This window comes from Myotis yumanensis, unplaced genomic scaffold, assembly GCF_028538775.1.
Source record: "Myotis yumanensis isolate MYYU_CA2020_CCGP unplaced genomic scaffold, mMyoYum1.0.hap1 SCAF_9, whole genome shotgun sequence".
NCBI classification, from domain to species: domain Eukaryota; kingdom Metazoa; phylum Chordata; class Mammalia; order Chiroptera; family Vespertilionidae; genus Myotis; species Myotis yumanensis.
Genome location: NW_027223760.1, coordinates 78258168 through 78274188, shown reverse-complemented (window position 1 = coordinate 78274188; position 16021 = coordinate 78258168). Strand labels below are relative to the sequence as shown.

General features: G+C 46.0%; 1 protein-coding gene across 3 annotated transcripts in view; it reads right to left on the bottom strand.

Annotated features, from left to right (window-relative positions):
• Positions 1-2954: 2954 nt before the first annotated feature.
• BBS9 (Bardet-Biedl syndrome 9) overlaps positions 2955-16021 on the bottom strand; it is a 332853-nt gene continuing 319786 nt past the window's right edge. For all 3 annotated transcript variants that reach the window (XM_070425210.1, XM_070425211.1, XM_070425212.1), the window contains 2 exons: positions 3605-3715; positions 2955-3344 (listed from right to left, as the gene is read on the bottom strand). In XM_070425210.1, coding sequence (XP_070281311.1) covers positions 3313-3344; positions 3605-3715 — 143 coding nt within the window. In that variant the 3' untranslated portion in view covers positions 2955-3312. The remainder of the gene's footprint in view (positions 3345-3604; positions 3716-16021) is intronic.

Here is a 16021-nt window from a genome sequence, read left to right as displayed (position 1 = left end):
GTGAGGGGAACACATCTGACCGTGTCTGGAGGGTGGGTGGGGGTGGGCCAGGCTCTTTATATGAGCTAAGGAACCTGCTGGGACACCAGTCATCCTAAAGCAGGGCCCACGGGGTGGGGGGAGCATCAGAGGGGAGCGGGATTTTGAAAGGATTCTGGAATGCCTGTCACTTGGGTGATTGTCCCCAGGGTGAAGGGGCTGAGGGAAACCTAGGAGGCATTTCATGCAAATGAGATATTTACATGAAATCTCCATGAGATATGAGAGCAGAGAAGGAGACAGCTCTGCGGCTCACACAGCCCAGGGTTCTGCCGCAGAGGACGCGCTGGGTACCTGCTCAGCACAGACCAAGCCCAGGCACGGCCCCAGCCTGGCACCGAGAGGAGAGGCGAGGGTGTTCATTAGACACCCAGGCTGCACCAAAGGCACAAACCACAAAGAAAGGGGGCAAACATCTGGCGACTTAAAATTTTAAATCTTCTATTAAAAACAAACTCAGAAACAAGATTAAAAGACAAGTGAAAAGTTGAGACAATGTTCATGTCATGCTCTACCAACCAAAGATTAATATTATATCAAAACACTATTATAATCAATACGGTAATCATTATTGCCACCACAATTCTCCCCAGAAAAGGAAAGGAATAGCATGAACGGGCAATTCACCAAAGGAGAAATATAAATGGCAAACAGGTAAATCTTTAAAATGGGCAACCACATTAGAAACCAAAGAAACGTGGCCACCTTGGACTACAAGCCTCCAGTTGTAAACTGTATTTTACTGTAGTCCTACCACCGGTCTAAACGTCTGGGGGGGGGGGGGGGGGCAGGGTCTGGGCTTTTGGATTAAAATCCCAGTTCTCCTACCCACTGACTGTGGGATGCTGGGTAAATTATTTAGCCTCTGCTAACCTCAGAACTCTCATTTGTAAAATACAGGTAACACCACCACCTACATTACAGTGATGTCATGAGGAGTGAACAGAATAGTGCGTACAAAGCACCCACAAGTAGTAAGCATTCTGTAGGTGTCTGCTATTTCATTAGCACCTACTCTGATATGCTGGGTAATCATGAGACTAACTGGCTAATCAGAAACCTGGATCTGACTTCTCCCAGCTTGCAGAGTTACTCCAAGATTATGTACACACACACACACACACACACACACACACACGAGAGAGAGAGAGAGAGAGAGAGAGAGAGAGAATAAAAAAGTGTTATTAAAGACTGAAATACTAGTGCCAAAATAATGAGAACAATTAACAATTATTTGGGTCTTGATTTTCAAAAGACCACTCCAAGTATAATTCGGCTCCAGAGTAATTCTTGGCCCCACTATTTTTCTGTTAGCAGAAACACTTTACGTGTGCTTTTAAATACTGAGGCCAAAGTCAGGGTTAAAAGACAGATCTGCAACTTAAATTCAGGAGTTCCTTTATCAAAAGGTACTTTCAAGTCATGAATCAAATTATTTTATCATTTTAGAACTGATATTTTAAATGTGATCATGTTGAAAAGGTTAATAAGTAATTTCTTTCCTTGGGGAATATAGCAGATCTATTTTTAAATATGTGCATGATGCATATATTGGGAGTTCTGTATTAAAGTGATTCAAATGAAAAGTAAAATTACTAAAACTGTGCTAATAGGCTTAAGACACTAATAATCATTTCCAGAAAAACATTTTACAAATATACTTCTTAACATACAAACTCTCAGTATCATATGTAATTGTAGCAACAAAAGTCACCTAAATCCCCAAACCAGAGCTAGGAAGCCTCTGGACTTACCTTGGTAGTCTCTCCCCCACAGAACCCAGCAACCACGGATGCGCAAATGAGTGGTAACCCATGGAGGACGGATGGACAGAGACAGAAACCACTGCCCTCAGGCACTTAAGTCACCTTTGCACATTGGACAGCATGCATCAGTTTAATATCGTGGGAAATAAAGGAGAAAATCAAAAGACGAAGGGAAAGAATTGGTGGAGGGGGGCTGGCGAAGGTCAAGAAAGACTGGCCCATGCAGATGAACATGGAAACACAGAGAAAGAGAAACGGAGTTCAAGGAAGTTAGAACAACACAGGACGTGACTCAAAAAGACAGAGAAAGGAGCACAGAAATGGGCAGGTGCACAGTACCGCGCCGGCCATGGGAACCAGATAGCAAAGAACACAGGTTTAAGAAGCAATTCGCTTCTCTTGCACCCCTTCTTCCAGGAAACTGCTAAAGACAGACAGAGTGCTGTGCTTTTGCAGCTCTGGGCACACCGACAGCCCTGACACCTTCCACCGGTCCCACGGGCTGGGTGATATTCACCTAATGGTTGATTCTGGCCAAGGTCTAGAAGTTGTCCACTCACACACCTGACAATTAAAAATATTACATATTCTGCTGCGTATCCTACAGAAGAAGGCTGGAAATAGCACACAATATATCCTCTGCAGTTTGCGACACTTCACAAGAGGAACACCACGGACCATTCCCCCTGGTGCTGCTGAAGGCATTCCAAACCGGCAGACACACTTGGTTTCAATGAATCAGTCTTGCAACTCTCCTTTTAGCCTGAAATTGGCAAAGTCTCTTTTACTTCTTACACATAAAAACCTCACATTCTAACTGTAATAAAGTGTGCTTCGCCTTCCCCCTGGATTTTTAAAAGGTATCACCCATTGGGGTAATGAAGAGGATGTTCGTGAACTTGCTTCCTTGAAAACATTTTAACATATAACAGAAGGAAACTTACCTTTTTCTGCTTTTCGCCTAAGAGAGTCAATCCTATGAAAGTTCTTGGTTTAGTCATAAAACAATCCTGTTTGGGTCTTACCGTGGAGTAGCCAAGTTTTCGATTCCTTTTCATTTCTTTCCTCTGAAGAAATTATGTAGAGAAGTCACCAGATAAGCCTCTAATTATAAACCAACTCCAAGATATTGTTTGACAATGAGCTGTTTTATTAAACTTGATACATGTACTATATAAGAATTCTGAAAAATAATGGTTATCAAATTATTTCGGATCTAGGTCTCTGCATTATAAAGTCTGTCCCAGAAAGATGCGGTGTCACTGTCTCCCGTGGCTGTAAACCCACGGATGACCAAGCAGCAACATCCTCTCCTGGTAGGAAAAGTTTCAGTGGACTTGCCCATCAAAATAAAAGTCCTGGCCCCCATCTGTACACAGTGCCACGTCCAGACAGGTGAGCTAGAGGAAGCACCTGGGCCAGCCCTACGCCTGCGCTTGGCACGAGGTCCACACAGCGTCAGCCCGGGGCAAGCCATCTTCCCCTCAACCGGACAACTCTACGTGAACTACTCCGAGACTCCTTGCAGGGGTGCAACTTCTAGAAAAAAGAGAGTGACAGAGAGGAGAAGGTCTGAATCAAGTATGTCAAACATGTGGTCCGCCGGCCGCGAGTTTGACATGCTTGGTCTGAATATTGAAAGGAATACACAAATGATCTAACTGAGCTGCGCCAAAGTGGAGGGGAGGGAGGGGGAAGGGAGAAAACGAGCAGCTTTGCGGAACACCCTGGGGCACAACGAGACTGGCAGGTGCCGCTGGCCCTGACCTGGGGCTTGTGAAGGCCACCCCTTCCCTTACCAGGCGTGGGCGGCTCCGCCGTGAGGTGCTTGTGGCTGCTGAACAGCTCAGTGGAGTCTTGTTCTGTTGCCCTTTCCTCCAGGTCTGACTCTGGAATCGGAGCGCAGCCGCCTAGTTGGAAAACACAAATGATACTCTGAGAGCTGGGCCCCCAAAATCTGCCCCTTCAGCGGCAAGCGCAGCTGGAAAAAACGTACCAATCAACCATAGGACAAATGATGTGACAACAGTCTTCAAGAGCGGACCAGAAAGAATAATCCTATTATATGTCTCTCTTTGGTGAAAATACTGGGAATGAGTTATTGCCCCTAAAGACATGTTATACTGACGACCGATCACTTAGCAACAGCAGCGATGGTGTTGCCTTTAAGCTTTCCTTTCCTAAGTCAGAAAGGACAAAACCTAGTGCGTCTGGGACATCACACGATAACGCGCTTCAGCGGGCATTCCCTCCAACACCAGAGCGTCAGAAGCCATAGGAAGCAGGGCCCACTGCCCGCAGGGGACGAGCCCTTCCTGGGGCGAAGAGGAAGGCTGCTGGTGATGTGGGCTGGTCTCTGGAATTTGATTCTATCCCTGACGCCCAGCACTTTCCAGGACAGATGCAGACGTCTCCTAGTTCAGCAGCAAAGCCACACACTGCATTGTGGGAGCTTCCAATCCCACGTCAGTTCCAAGTGACGGGAGGATGGCACCATACTGGGTGTAGGTCACCTCATCCTCCCCACCGAAGTCCTGCATGAGAATTTCCTGACGACGCTACCACTCGAGTGACCCATCCGCCATCGTTTCCTGGATGCATACAACATGCCGTCGACGGCACAGGTTTCCCACAGCCAGTCTTCTTGTGAATGAAGTGTGCTTTTTTCCCACTGATGTTTTTCACATACTGAGCCCAAAGCCTCACACTCAAGTTGAGCTTTACAGGTGAGGGGATTTATGAAGAAAGACAGGGGGTCAGCCGCATTCAAATGAGAGGAAGTGGCAGGACCCCAGGTCTGAGGAAAACACACCTTACCATTCATTCCTCTGCGTTGTCTCTGAAAAAGAAATGGATGCCGAGGAAAACTCGAAAGGAAAGCATTTCCACACGCATGAAAGAAGCATCAGCGTTAGAATCACCCATCAGGGCAATGGAGCTGGCCCTGCTACCTCTGCAATCGGCAAGGGGCCCATCCGGAAGAACCAGGCGTATGTTTTACATCAAATTTTTTGGGTGACATTGGTTCACAAAGCCATAGGTGTGTTAACAGGCTTATTTTTAATCTCTTTTCCAAGCCCATAGATCATGGTAACAATAACGATCATTATTAAGTGCTTTCTAAATGCTAGAGACTCTGCCCATGTTATCTCACTTAGCTTCTACAAACCACACCACGAAACAGGTGTTATTATTTACGGAGAAGAAAACGAAGCTCCCACAGATTCGGTACCTCGTGACTTTTGTTGCCAGGTCTCCGTTGGCTCGTCTTGGCTGTGACTGAGTCTCCGGCTTCCCTTGTTTCTGATGGCCTGGCCCGGTCTGAGTATTGGGCAGCTGTACTGCACAATGCCCTTCCACTGAAAACTGTCTGGTATTTTTTCTCACGATTAGACGGAGGGGAGATTTTAAAGGATTCTTTTCATAAATTCTTAGGGTCTCCACTATTTTAGGAGTGTCTCCAGGTGTTCCTTCTCCTCTATCAAAAGTAGAAGCCCTGGCTGGAGAGGCCACTACAGGGGAAGGAGGCCAACAACGAGGTGAGGCTAGACTGTGAAGTTCCAGCAGTGGATGGGCTGGATCCAGCTGGAGGACCCAGGGCAGATTTTGGGCAGTAGACCAGGCTGGGTCCAGCTGTAGGACCCAGGGCAGGTTACAAGTTGCCTCATCTATAAAATGAGGGTCTTACTGAGCACTTTCATGAGGCTCAAGAGACCATGGACACCTAGCACAGTGCTTGGCATATGGTACATTTGGTCGTCTCTGCCTTTTATTCATTTTCTTGGCACAGAAGCACTTTCCACACCATTTCTATGGAATCAGAGAACTTTCGCTCTTGGTTTAGCCACCTTCATTGAGAAGAGAGCAGAACAGAGGCTCAGAGAGGGTGGCTGAGGCCCCTGAGGCCCCAGAGCGCGTTCCTGGATCTCCGGTGCCCAAACCATTGGTACTTCCTCAAGAGCATCTCTTTTTCCAGAGAAATCTCTGTGGGTTGGCTTGTACTAACTAGCACTTCCTTTCAGCGATACAGAAAATCACAGGGCCAGCAAGCTCTGCTTTGGGTATATCTTAGAACTTTGCTGACTTATTTTCTTGCTACAGTGACCTTGGCAATCAAGTAGGTGCAATCAAGTAGGGCAAGAATATTCCATTCCTTCAGGGAGGAAAAAGTCTTTTCTTCATTTTTCTTCATATTTTAAGAGGAATGGAACAGGAGACACTGAGAATCACAAATGACCGCAGACCTTGCTCTGACTTGCCAACCAAAGAATCTTCAGCTCATGGGCCTGAACTGCCACTAAGAATTAGAAACAGCAGAAACCTCAAAATATACACCAGTGACAGTTTTCTTTTCATCAAGATATACTTGATGGGTAACGTGTTTTTTGAGGTTAACATTCAGATTTTATTTCAAAGGTTTCTAATTCATGTGAAGTGTGGGGAATGGGTGCTTTGAAAATAATATTTCACTATCTTATTAGTAAATACGAAGAACTTTCCTGAGAGACTATGAGTAGTTAAAAAATTCCCTGTAAATATATTCATTTGAAAAGTTTTATTCTTATTCTCTCTCTCTCTCTCTCTCTCTTCCTGTAAGTGTGCACACATATGCACACAGGCATACAGACATATATGGAAGTTTTCCTGATAATTCTCTTCTACTCTGTTTATTTTTCTAGTTTTTTAAAATACACTTTTGCCCAGCCAGTGTTGCTCAGTGGTTGAGTGTTGACCTATGATCCAGGAGGTCATGGCTCAATTCCTGGTCAGGGCACATGCCCAGATTGCAGGCTCAATCCCCAGTGTGGAGTGTGCAGGAGGCAGCTGATTGATGATTCTCTCTCATTGATGTTTCTATCTCTCTGTCCATCTCTCTGAAATCAATAAAAACATATTTAAAAAATAAATAAAATACACTTCTTTTCTAGGTCAAGGAGATGTAAACTAAAAAGCCAAGCATTTGGCAGAATGTTAGAGTGGCAGGAAGGGAAGTGGGCAGAAGAGAGAGGAAGATGGAAGGTGAAGAGAAAAGGAGGAGGAAAATGATTCATCAACACATTCTATTTTCTGTGTAATATTTGGGGTGATTTGCTGAAGGTGTAGATGATAAAATATTCAAGTATATAAATATGTTAGCAGTTTGAAAAATGTCTCATCATGCGGATTAGGAGGTGGAGCTAGGAAGAAATGTGGAGAAAACACAGGCAACGACATGCACAAGGGCCTCAGAAGAGATAAAAAGCAAAAAGCTCTAGAGGAGAAATGGCTTCAATCCTTGAGATCAAACCTCCACTGACCTTTTCTTCCAACTGGACTTCAGATCAAAGGCCCAGTCTGCCCGTACTTGGCCCTAACATTTCCCTGAGAGCACACCAGAACTGGGGAAGCTGTGCTGGCGGGAATGTTTTTAATGAATGACGTGTGTGTGTGTGTGTGTGTGTGTGTGTGTGTGTGTGTGTGTTTTCTAACCTTAAGGGCCATTCTGGAGAGCCAACATTTCTGTGAAATTGGGTTTACAAAGGTGCTTACTGAGCAGATGCTTTCCAGAAAAACACACAGACAAGATGGTGAATAAATACAACAGGCATCGACTTCACCAAAGGACATAAAGCCCTGAGAACGTAACACGGCATTAGGTTGGGAACATCAAGTAGATACCACGTGACACACTGCTGCTCTCGAGAGGGAACCTGAGGGCACGTGCCCACATCTTCCTCATCTCCACTTCCATCCTGCCCTTCACTCGGCTGTGATGTGGAGGCATTCCAGCCTTCACCTGGGGCAACTTCACAGTCCCCACACTCAGCAAAGCAGGAAAAATGCCCTCTGCCTAGTCTCAGGTTCCCAGTTCCAACACACGATACAGTGTTTCTACGTTCTTTTTCAGTCCAGTCTACAACTTTCCTTCTTCCAGAATTTGCAGATGCCATGCTGACTGCACTGAGAGTAGCTTGTCTACTAACGAGAGATACTAAATGCTTAACCACAGAAGGGCGGGTGAAGGTCACTGTGATGGTGACCAACGTGACGCCCTGTGAAAAGTTTGGGAGTTCAATTCCACTGCCTAATAACAAGCTTTGATCCCCCCACACAGGGCGAGAACGTAAAACGTGTTCAAGACTACGCATGTACCTATGTTTGAAAATATTTCCATTTCACACCTCACAGCAGAGACCGAGTGTGTGAATAAAAGGGAGTCTAATATATTTTAAGAGGTCTAGCATGTGTCTCAACAAGTTTTAAACTCCCCATAAAGGCTGAATACCGAGTCCCCTGGGGTGGAAGGGCTCCAGCCGGAGAGTCTGGGTTTAAGAGAGAGGGTGCTCCTGGCATTAAGATGTTTCCGCAACTTGGGTAATGATAGGTGTCCGCGTATTCTTTCACTGGACCACCGCTTGGAACTGAGGTCCACTTGGTTCAGAGGTTTAAGAACTACAAAACGTAGCTCCTTTCATCCATCGATAATTATGTAAACAGAGTGTACCATGTAGAAAAAGAGTCCTATTTACCAAAAAGCAAGCACAGTCCATAAATCCAACAGGTTGGAATGGATCCAGGGCAAGAATTCCTCCAGATGTCAGTCTGTAAACAGGCTTCATAAAGCGAATTCCCCCATTAATTGTTGGCAGGAGTGATCTCTGCGCAGCGTTAGCGCACCGTGACCCCCTGGCACCTGTAGGTGGACTGTCGTCTGGTCTGCAGAACGTGATCACTGACGATGCAATGAGCTCGGGAGGAGCTGGGTCAGTGCAGCTGCGTTTGATAAGGAGAGAAGGTACCGGAAAATGACCACCGCCCAGGAACTCGGAGCCCGGTTCACTGAAGGAAATGAGAACTCTCCTATTACTTGCATTACATCTGTTTTCTTAACACGTAGTTCTTAACCTAGAGCACTTGGGAAGACACACACCCAGTAAGAATGGGAACACAGAACTTAACAACACACCACCTACTCACTATTTTGTTCAAGTCGCCCATCACAGTGTTCCCGCATGTTAACCAGGCCATTATGTCCTCCAAACAGAAACACAAAGGTAGCACCCGCCCTGGTAGAAAGTGGCGAAGCGGGGAAAGTTAATATTTGCTTTCTTTGCCAGGCGGTCAGTGTCTGGAGCAACAGGCAAGATCGACCACCTCTGAGCCAGCTCTTCCCTAGACTGATACAAAGAGAAGCTGGTTTTTAAGTTCCACTTTGCTTCTCGATCCTAAGGAGATCCAATGTACAACTGGAGAGAGACAATCTGAAGACATTTCCATTTCAATACTTTCCTAACTCCCTCTTCAGAGACCAACTCTCTCAAAAGTACACACGTACAAATAAAACATTATAGCTACAGTTCAGAAAGAAAGGAAGCCAGTGGTTCTGCAATAATAATTTCTTTAGAAGAGTGAAATAGTAGGAGCAGAACTCTCTTCCACCAGACACGGCGCAGTAAGAGAGCCATGTTCGCCATGGCCTCCCCCTCACATCGATGGCTCTTAATTCCCCAAGGATCCCCGTGACATGTCTTCAACTTGGATGTCTTTCCACAACCCAACTGAAAGCCATCGTCTTAACCAAACGGTGTTGTCTTCAGCAACGCCAGTGTCTAGGTGGTGGTGAGGAACCCAGCTGGGGGACTGGTTCTGACCAGGTTGAAGGGAGAGAACCGGCGGCCTGGAGAGCGCCCACTTTAGCATCTTGTCTCACGTGTGACGAGGAACCTCAATAAACACCCAGGACTCGGTTTAAAGCAACTCTTCTATTCTCTAATGATATCTTTCGACAGTCTGTTTCCTGTTTCTATGTCTCTGGATCTACTTTGTTCATCAGTGCATTTTGTTCTTTAGATTCTGCATATGAGTGAGAGCATGTGATACATTTTGAAAATAGCACATTAAACAATGTCCCATTTGGCAGAAAAGGGACACGTACACAAGATGAGAGACTCGCCCACTGACCATGGGACATCCCGAAAGGGGGCGGGCAAGGCGAGTATCACAGACGCCCGGGCCTTGGTTTCCTTTCCTCTAAACTGCAGGAAAATGTAGCATTGACCTTATGAGAGGTGAAGGTGAAATTAGCTAATGCTAGCAATACAGTTACCACAGAGCCGGGCCCAGAGAAGCCCCCCATAAACGTCAGCTGTTATGTTCAGCACTAACCCCCAACATTCCTTAGCGATTACAGCTGGCCAATCACACTGCGGACAGCATGATTTATACCAGACACCCTATACACACACTTGGGTAGAAGCTCAGGATGGGGTAAGCAGACCAGTGGTGGGATGTCTCCAGGTGGCCCAGTCGCCAAAACCAAAACTGTCAACGGGGCGTTAAAAGAATTCCCCCAAAGAGCGCACACATTCGTTTACAGATGAAATCTGCTATCGCAGATAACACCCTTCTGAGATCCCAACAGGAATTGTTAAAAGGCTCAAATGACGACGAGGAAGGTCAGACACAAAATCCCATTTGTTGCTTTCTATTTACCAGCAGCGCCATTACTACTGAGAGGCGCAAACCCACAGGGCAACGTGACATAAGTGGACGGAGCATTAGGATAAAAGGGTGAAGCAGTGGTGGGTTTGCTTTCTCATGGGAAACGGAAATGGCCAGCGGATGAACCTTCGAGAGGAAGTCTGCTGACCTAGTGTTACTAAACATAGGAGGCAGCCGCAGAGCGGGAGAACAGAGCAACGCATTAAATGTATGCCTGAAGGAAGCAAGCGCCAATTATTTTTATATGACTTTAATTCTCCCCGCGAGTACTTTATGGGTGTTGGCAAGTCCTTCTGGAAAAGGAAGGGATTATTAGTGAGGGATTCGGTGGCAACAGTTGGCCAGTGCTCTAAGAATTAATGCTCAACAAAGAGTCATTTAGCTCAGACCTCATCTCTAATGATACAGAAATTTTAAGGATCCCTTAAAAACAGTAAAGTATTATGGTCACATATACAGTCCTTTCTATTTTAATTTCCAGATGGTTCTACAGCCTGGTGATAAACAAGTAAGCTTCCCACAGCAAAATAAACACATAAAGGGAAGCAGTTAAATTTTTTTTCTCTTATACAAAGAGTGGGTGCTTAATATATACTTGTTGATTTGAAAAGGAGTTCATGGAACTTGAGGAAATACAGTCCTTAGAAAAGGTATCTTTGACGAGTGTTCCACCACATCATCGCAGGACTTAAGTGCAGGCCCGTGAACCCGGGGAACCGCCCAACCAGCCCCTGCTTTGTCTTGTTCCTCAGAGAACTCAGCTCATCGGCCCGGGCAGATTCATGTACGACGTGCAATGAAATCTCTCTAGTGAGCATCTTGCTCTGAAAGCTCTCCAGTGGCTTCGAGAGTGGGCAGGGGAGCTGCTGTCAGAATTTAATTCCAGCCCCACCATTACTAGTCGTTTTGTTAAACTAATCATTTAATCTTTCTCTGCCTCAATTTCCTTGTTTGTAGAGTGTGGATAATAATTGTACCTAGTTCATCGGGCAATTATAAAGACTAAAGGGGTTAATTTATGTAAAGCATTTAGAATAGCCTGTCTCACAGTACGTGATGTACAAGTGTAAGAATAATAAGCATGACTATTATAACCATCGCCATCTTAGCCTGGTATTGTTAGAATTCCTTCCCCGAAGCTGGAGAAAAGGAGAATGGTGACTGTTGAGAATGCGGAGAACAAACACTTTAGCTGTCTGACCTCTGGGAAAATGAATTACGTGTTAGTCAAGGAACACATTCATTGGTTGCATGGCCTGGCAAAACACTGCCCAGTAGGAAATAGCAGCTCGGTAAAGAATGAACAAAGATTGCGGTCGATATAAGTGATCAACAGGAATCATTTACTATCTCTTGACCCCACTTCCTTGCATCTTCCTTCATTTCCTTGCTCCAGGTGGCAGCAAAATTTCTCCAAAGAGTTGTCTATATTTGCTGTTTCCAATTCTTTCCTTTCCTTTCTCTCCTACGTCCTCCAGTCTAGCCTTCGCCTCCACCACTCGAGGGAAGTTGCTTCTCTCAGGGTCACCCACGGCCTCCACATCTACTGGCTCTTCTCAGGCCTCAACTCACTTGACCCATGAGCAGCATTTGGCAAGGCTGACGTTCCACCTTCTTGGAGACTCAATCTTCACCTGACTTCGGGAATCACAGTCTCCTGATTCCTCCACCCGCTTGCATGCTCCTTCCCAGCATCCTTCGCTGGTTCCTCATGTTCTCCCAAACCACTATCCACCACTCAGTCTTAATCCTCACCTCTTCTTTTTTTTTTCCTCTCACCTCTTTTCTGAACTCATTTCCTCGGAGAACTGACCCAGCTTCCGGGCTTAAATATCATTGTCATGCTGATAACTCCTAATTCTATAACTCCAGTCCAGCTTTCTCTCCTGAACTGAACTTCAGACTCCTACACCCAACTACATGCTTACTCAGTATCTCCTCTTGGATATCTGACAGCATCCCAAACTCAGCCTGTCCCACCTGCACGCCTGAGCTCTTGGAGTCGCTCTGGATTCCCTGCTTCTTCGTCTGACACATCAAGGCGACTGTGTTCGGAAAGTCTACCATCTCTACCTTTAAAATATAACCGAGTCAGACACGCCTCACCACGCTCAGCACTGCTACCACTTTGGTGCAACCCGCCATTATCTCTTACCTGAATTATTGCTAAATTCCTCACTGGGTAACCTTCAAACTGACTTTCCATTTCTCCCTTTGATCACCCACCCCCTACAGACTGTTCTCAATACAGCATCCAGGGATCCCTTCAAAAGGTAAGAGCATATCACTCCTCTGTCCACAATGGTCCTCCCCATTTCACGCAGAGAGAAAGCGAAGTCCGACCCTCCGTCCTCAGCTCCTCCGCTCTGCCTCGCTGGCCTCTCCCGGTCCCTGGCACATGCCAGGCCCATTCTCTCCACCTGGGACACTTGTCTCTGACCTCGGCACAAATAAATCCCTCACCTTCTTCAAGTCTTTGTTCAAAAGTTGCCTTCTACACAACCAATTTAAAATTATAATCTTGTAACGGTCCCTTTTCCAACAGTCCTTTTCTTTTTCCATAGTATTTATCACCTGTGAACACCAACACTGAACATTTTCTATCATACTGTGTAGTTTAGCTATTCATCATGCTATTCTTTACTGTCTCCCTTGCTAGCATACCTGTAAGAGCTCCGAATTGGCAAGGATCTTTGTCTCTTGTGTTTGCTGCTGTACCCCAAGCCTAGAAAGGTGCATGGCACGCAACCATTGCTTGAATGAATTTAGGCTAAGAGATTAGGAGGAGGCAATGGAAACCAAAATCCTTTCTATTTTTCACACAATATTATCTGCTTTCCGTGGGGAGGTTGGAAAGTAATTACAGCAGCATGTAGTGCAGGGCCTCTTACTCCCACCCCCAGCACGCCTGGCTGCCCTGTGAACCAAGGTTCGTGGAAAGTTCCCTGCTGTAGCTGATACACACCTCCAAGAAATGAATCTTAATGGTGATAATGCATGGAGCATCCAAGAGACCGCATAGGCACAACAACAAATGTTCAGCCCAGAAAAGAAACAGGATCTCAGTAGTAATTTCTGTAGGACCTAAAGTTAGAAAAAAGTAACAGAGCCTTGTAATTCTAGTTCTTGATAAAAGTTATGTGTGGATGAGGGAACTGCAAAGGAAGGTACAAAGACCTCTGTCTGCTTGGGAAATTTCTCAAAACGAATGAAAAAGGATCCATCTTCTTTCCACTGGGCATCAGAGTTATGGCTTGGAACAGTTCATCTTTCCCAGGCTACTTCAAATCGAAACGTGTTTTTAAAAGCAAGCCCAATGAAAGATTAGATAAACAACCAGACAGTGTTTCTTACACTTCAGTAACATAAACATTTCAGATTCCTCCCTAACTCTTTGCTAGCATAAATCTCTAATTCCAGAGGAGGCAAACTGTCCTCAGAGTTTACCATCACCCTGACTTATTCACATTGACCTCCATTTCCATCTTATACTCTTTTTTTGGCAAGAAAAAGCCAGGTTTCATCCAAACTCTGGTTCTAGGACTCTCTTCCAATTGGAAAACAACCTGGACGAGCCCGCGCTCTGCTTCCTTTGAAGATGGAACAAGAAGCTCCCAACACTTTCTCTTCTCTCCTTTCCTCCCTCCGGTGCCTCCTGAGCTGCCCTTTGCAAACCAAGCCTGTACACATGCAGGGGGAACGGGAAGGTGTCTGTGTGCAATGAAGCTGTGAGAACAGGGCAGGAGCCATGAGGTGCGGAGCTCCCGCCAGCAGGACACACAGCACCTCGGCGATCATGTCAGGACTATTCAACAAGGCAACACAAGATGGGGAACGAGGGAGACCAAGATGGCGGCGTAGGTAAACACCGGAGACCGCTGCCGCAAACAACCATTTCAAAAATACAACTAAAAGACTGAACGGACATCACCCAGAACCACAGGAAGGCTGGCTGAAGAGAGACTCTACAACTAGAAGGAAAGAGAACAGCAAATCGAGGCTCAGAGGCGGCGCAGTGTGGAAAATACAAAGGTACCGAGGTGCGCGCGCAAAGTGGGCTGGTGGCTGAGGGCGCGGTTGTCATTTTCTGTCGGGAGTGAGTCTCAGACTCTGGGCTCCAGATCCGGGCGAGTCTCTAGGGACCCAGACTCAAACGGGAGAAGCGGGATTATCCGGCATCAGTTGGAACCTGAGGGCAGCTTTCTCTCCGAAGTTTGCAGCGGCTGCCGGGGTTCTGAGAAGCAGAGCCTCTGGGAACGGGACTGAGCGTGGCCATAACTGCTCCCTCCGCCCACCCTGTTGATCCCGCCCCGCCCAAACCCTGCGCACAGCCATTTGCCGATCGCCTCAGGCAAAGGCTGGATTAGCGCCTCCCCAGAAGGCAGACGTTTTCCATACAGCTGATTCCTATAGCCAGTCGGCCTGGTGGTCAAACCCCTCTAGTGTTAACTACAACAATTAAGGCTTGGCTAGAACAAGACTGTGCACAGAGACCACAAGGGGGTGCACCAAGAAAGCATAAAAGATGCGGAGACAAAAAAACATGACAGAAATGGAGGATATGGAGCTAAGAATCGCAATTTTGAGGGCTTGCCATAAATTTGTGCAGAACCTCACGAAAACTAATGAGACCCTCGATGCTACGATAAAGAAATTAGAAAGTAGATCAGATCCTAACCAGAACTTCGCTGGAGATCCCGACCAGAACTTGGCTGGAGATCCTGGCTAGAATCCTGGCTAGGCTGCTGATCAACTGAACGCTGTCTCCGTGTCATTCCTTCTTCCCCGACTCCGTCCACACCTTTGGGGACCCCTGGACCTGCTGGGGATGGACCCCAGCAATTGGGGAACTGGTTATTGGAAACAGAATTTCACCTGGGGAGGCAAGATAAGTCTGTGTCCTGGCACAGAAGAGGGAGGCAAGTGGAGAAGGGGGACTGCACCCCAGGGCAATGGAACTTCATTAACTTGAAGTGCAAAACTTCATTAACAGCACCCTAGACTTGGCTTTAGAATGGCTCACTAAACATCAGTCACTGGGTGTATGCATGGTGTGTGTGTGTGTGTGTGTGTGTGTGTGTGCTCGCGCGCGCACACACACAAATGTATGCACATGTGGTAGGAAAGTTGAAGAGAGGAAAGATGGTTGCTGTGACAGGTGATAAACAATAAACTATATCAGTTAAACAATTGCAAAAAAAAAAAAAAAAGAAATTAGAAAGTAAGCATACACGGACTGAAATAAAGAATATTATACCCAATAGCAGACCAGAGGAGCACAATAATCAAACAAAAGATTCGACAAAAAACACCCAATTGGAAAAGCAAAATGAAAAAAGAATCCGAAAGTGTGAAGATAGTGTAAGGAGCCTCTGGGACAGCTTTAAGCGGTCTAATATCAGAATTATTGGAGTGCCAGAAGATGAGAGACAGCAAGATATTGAAAACCTATTTCAAGAAATAATGGCAGAAAACTTCCCCCATCTGGAGAAAGAAATGGACTTACAGGTCCAAGAAGCGCAGAGAACCCCAAACAAAAGGAATCCAAAGAGGACCACACCAAGACACATCATCATTAAAATGCCAAGAGCAAAAGACAAAGAGAAAATCTTAAAAGCAGCAAGAGAAAGAGGCTCAATTACCTACAAGGGAATACCCATATGACTGTCAGCTGATTTCTCAACAGAAACTTTGCAGGCCAGAAGGGAATGGCAAGAAATATTCAAAGTGCTGAA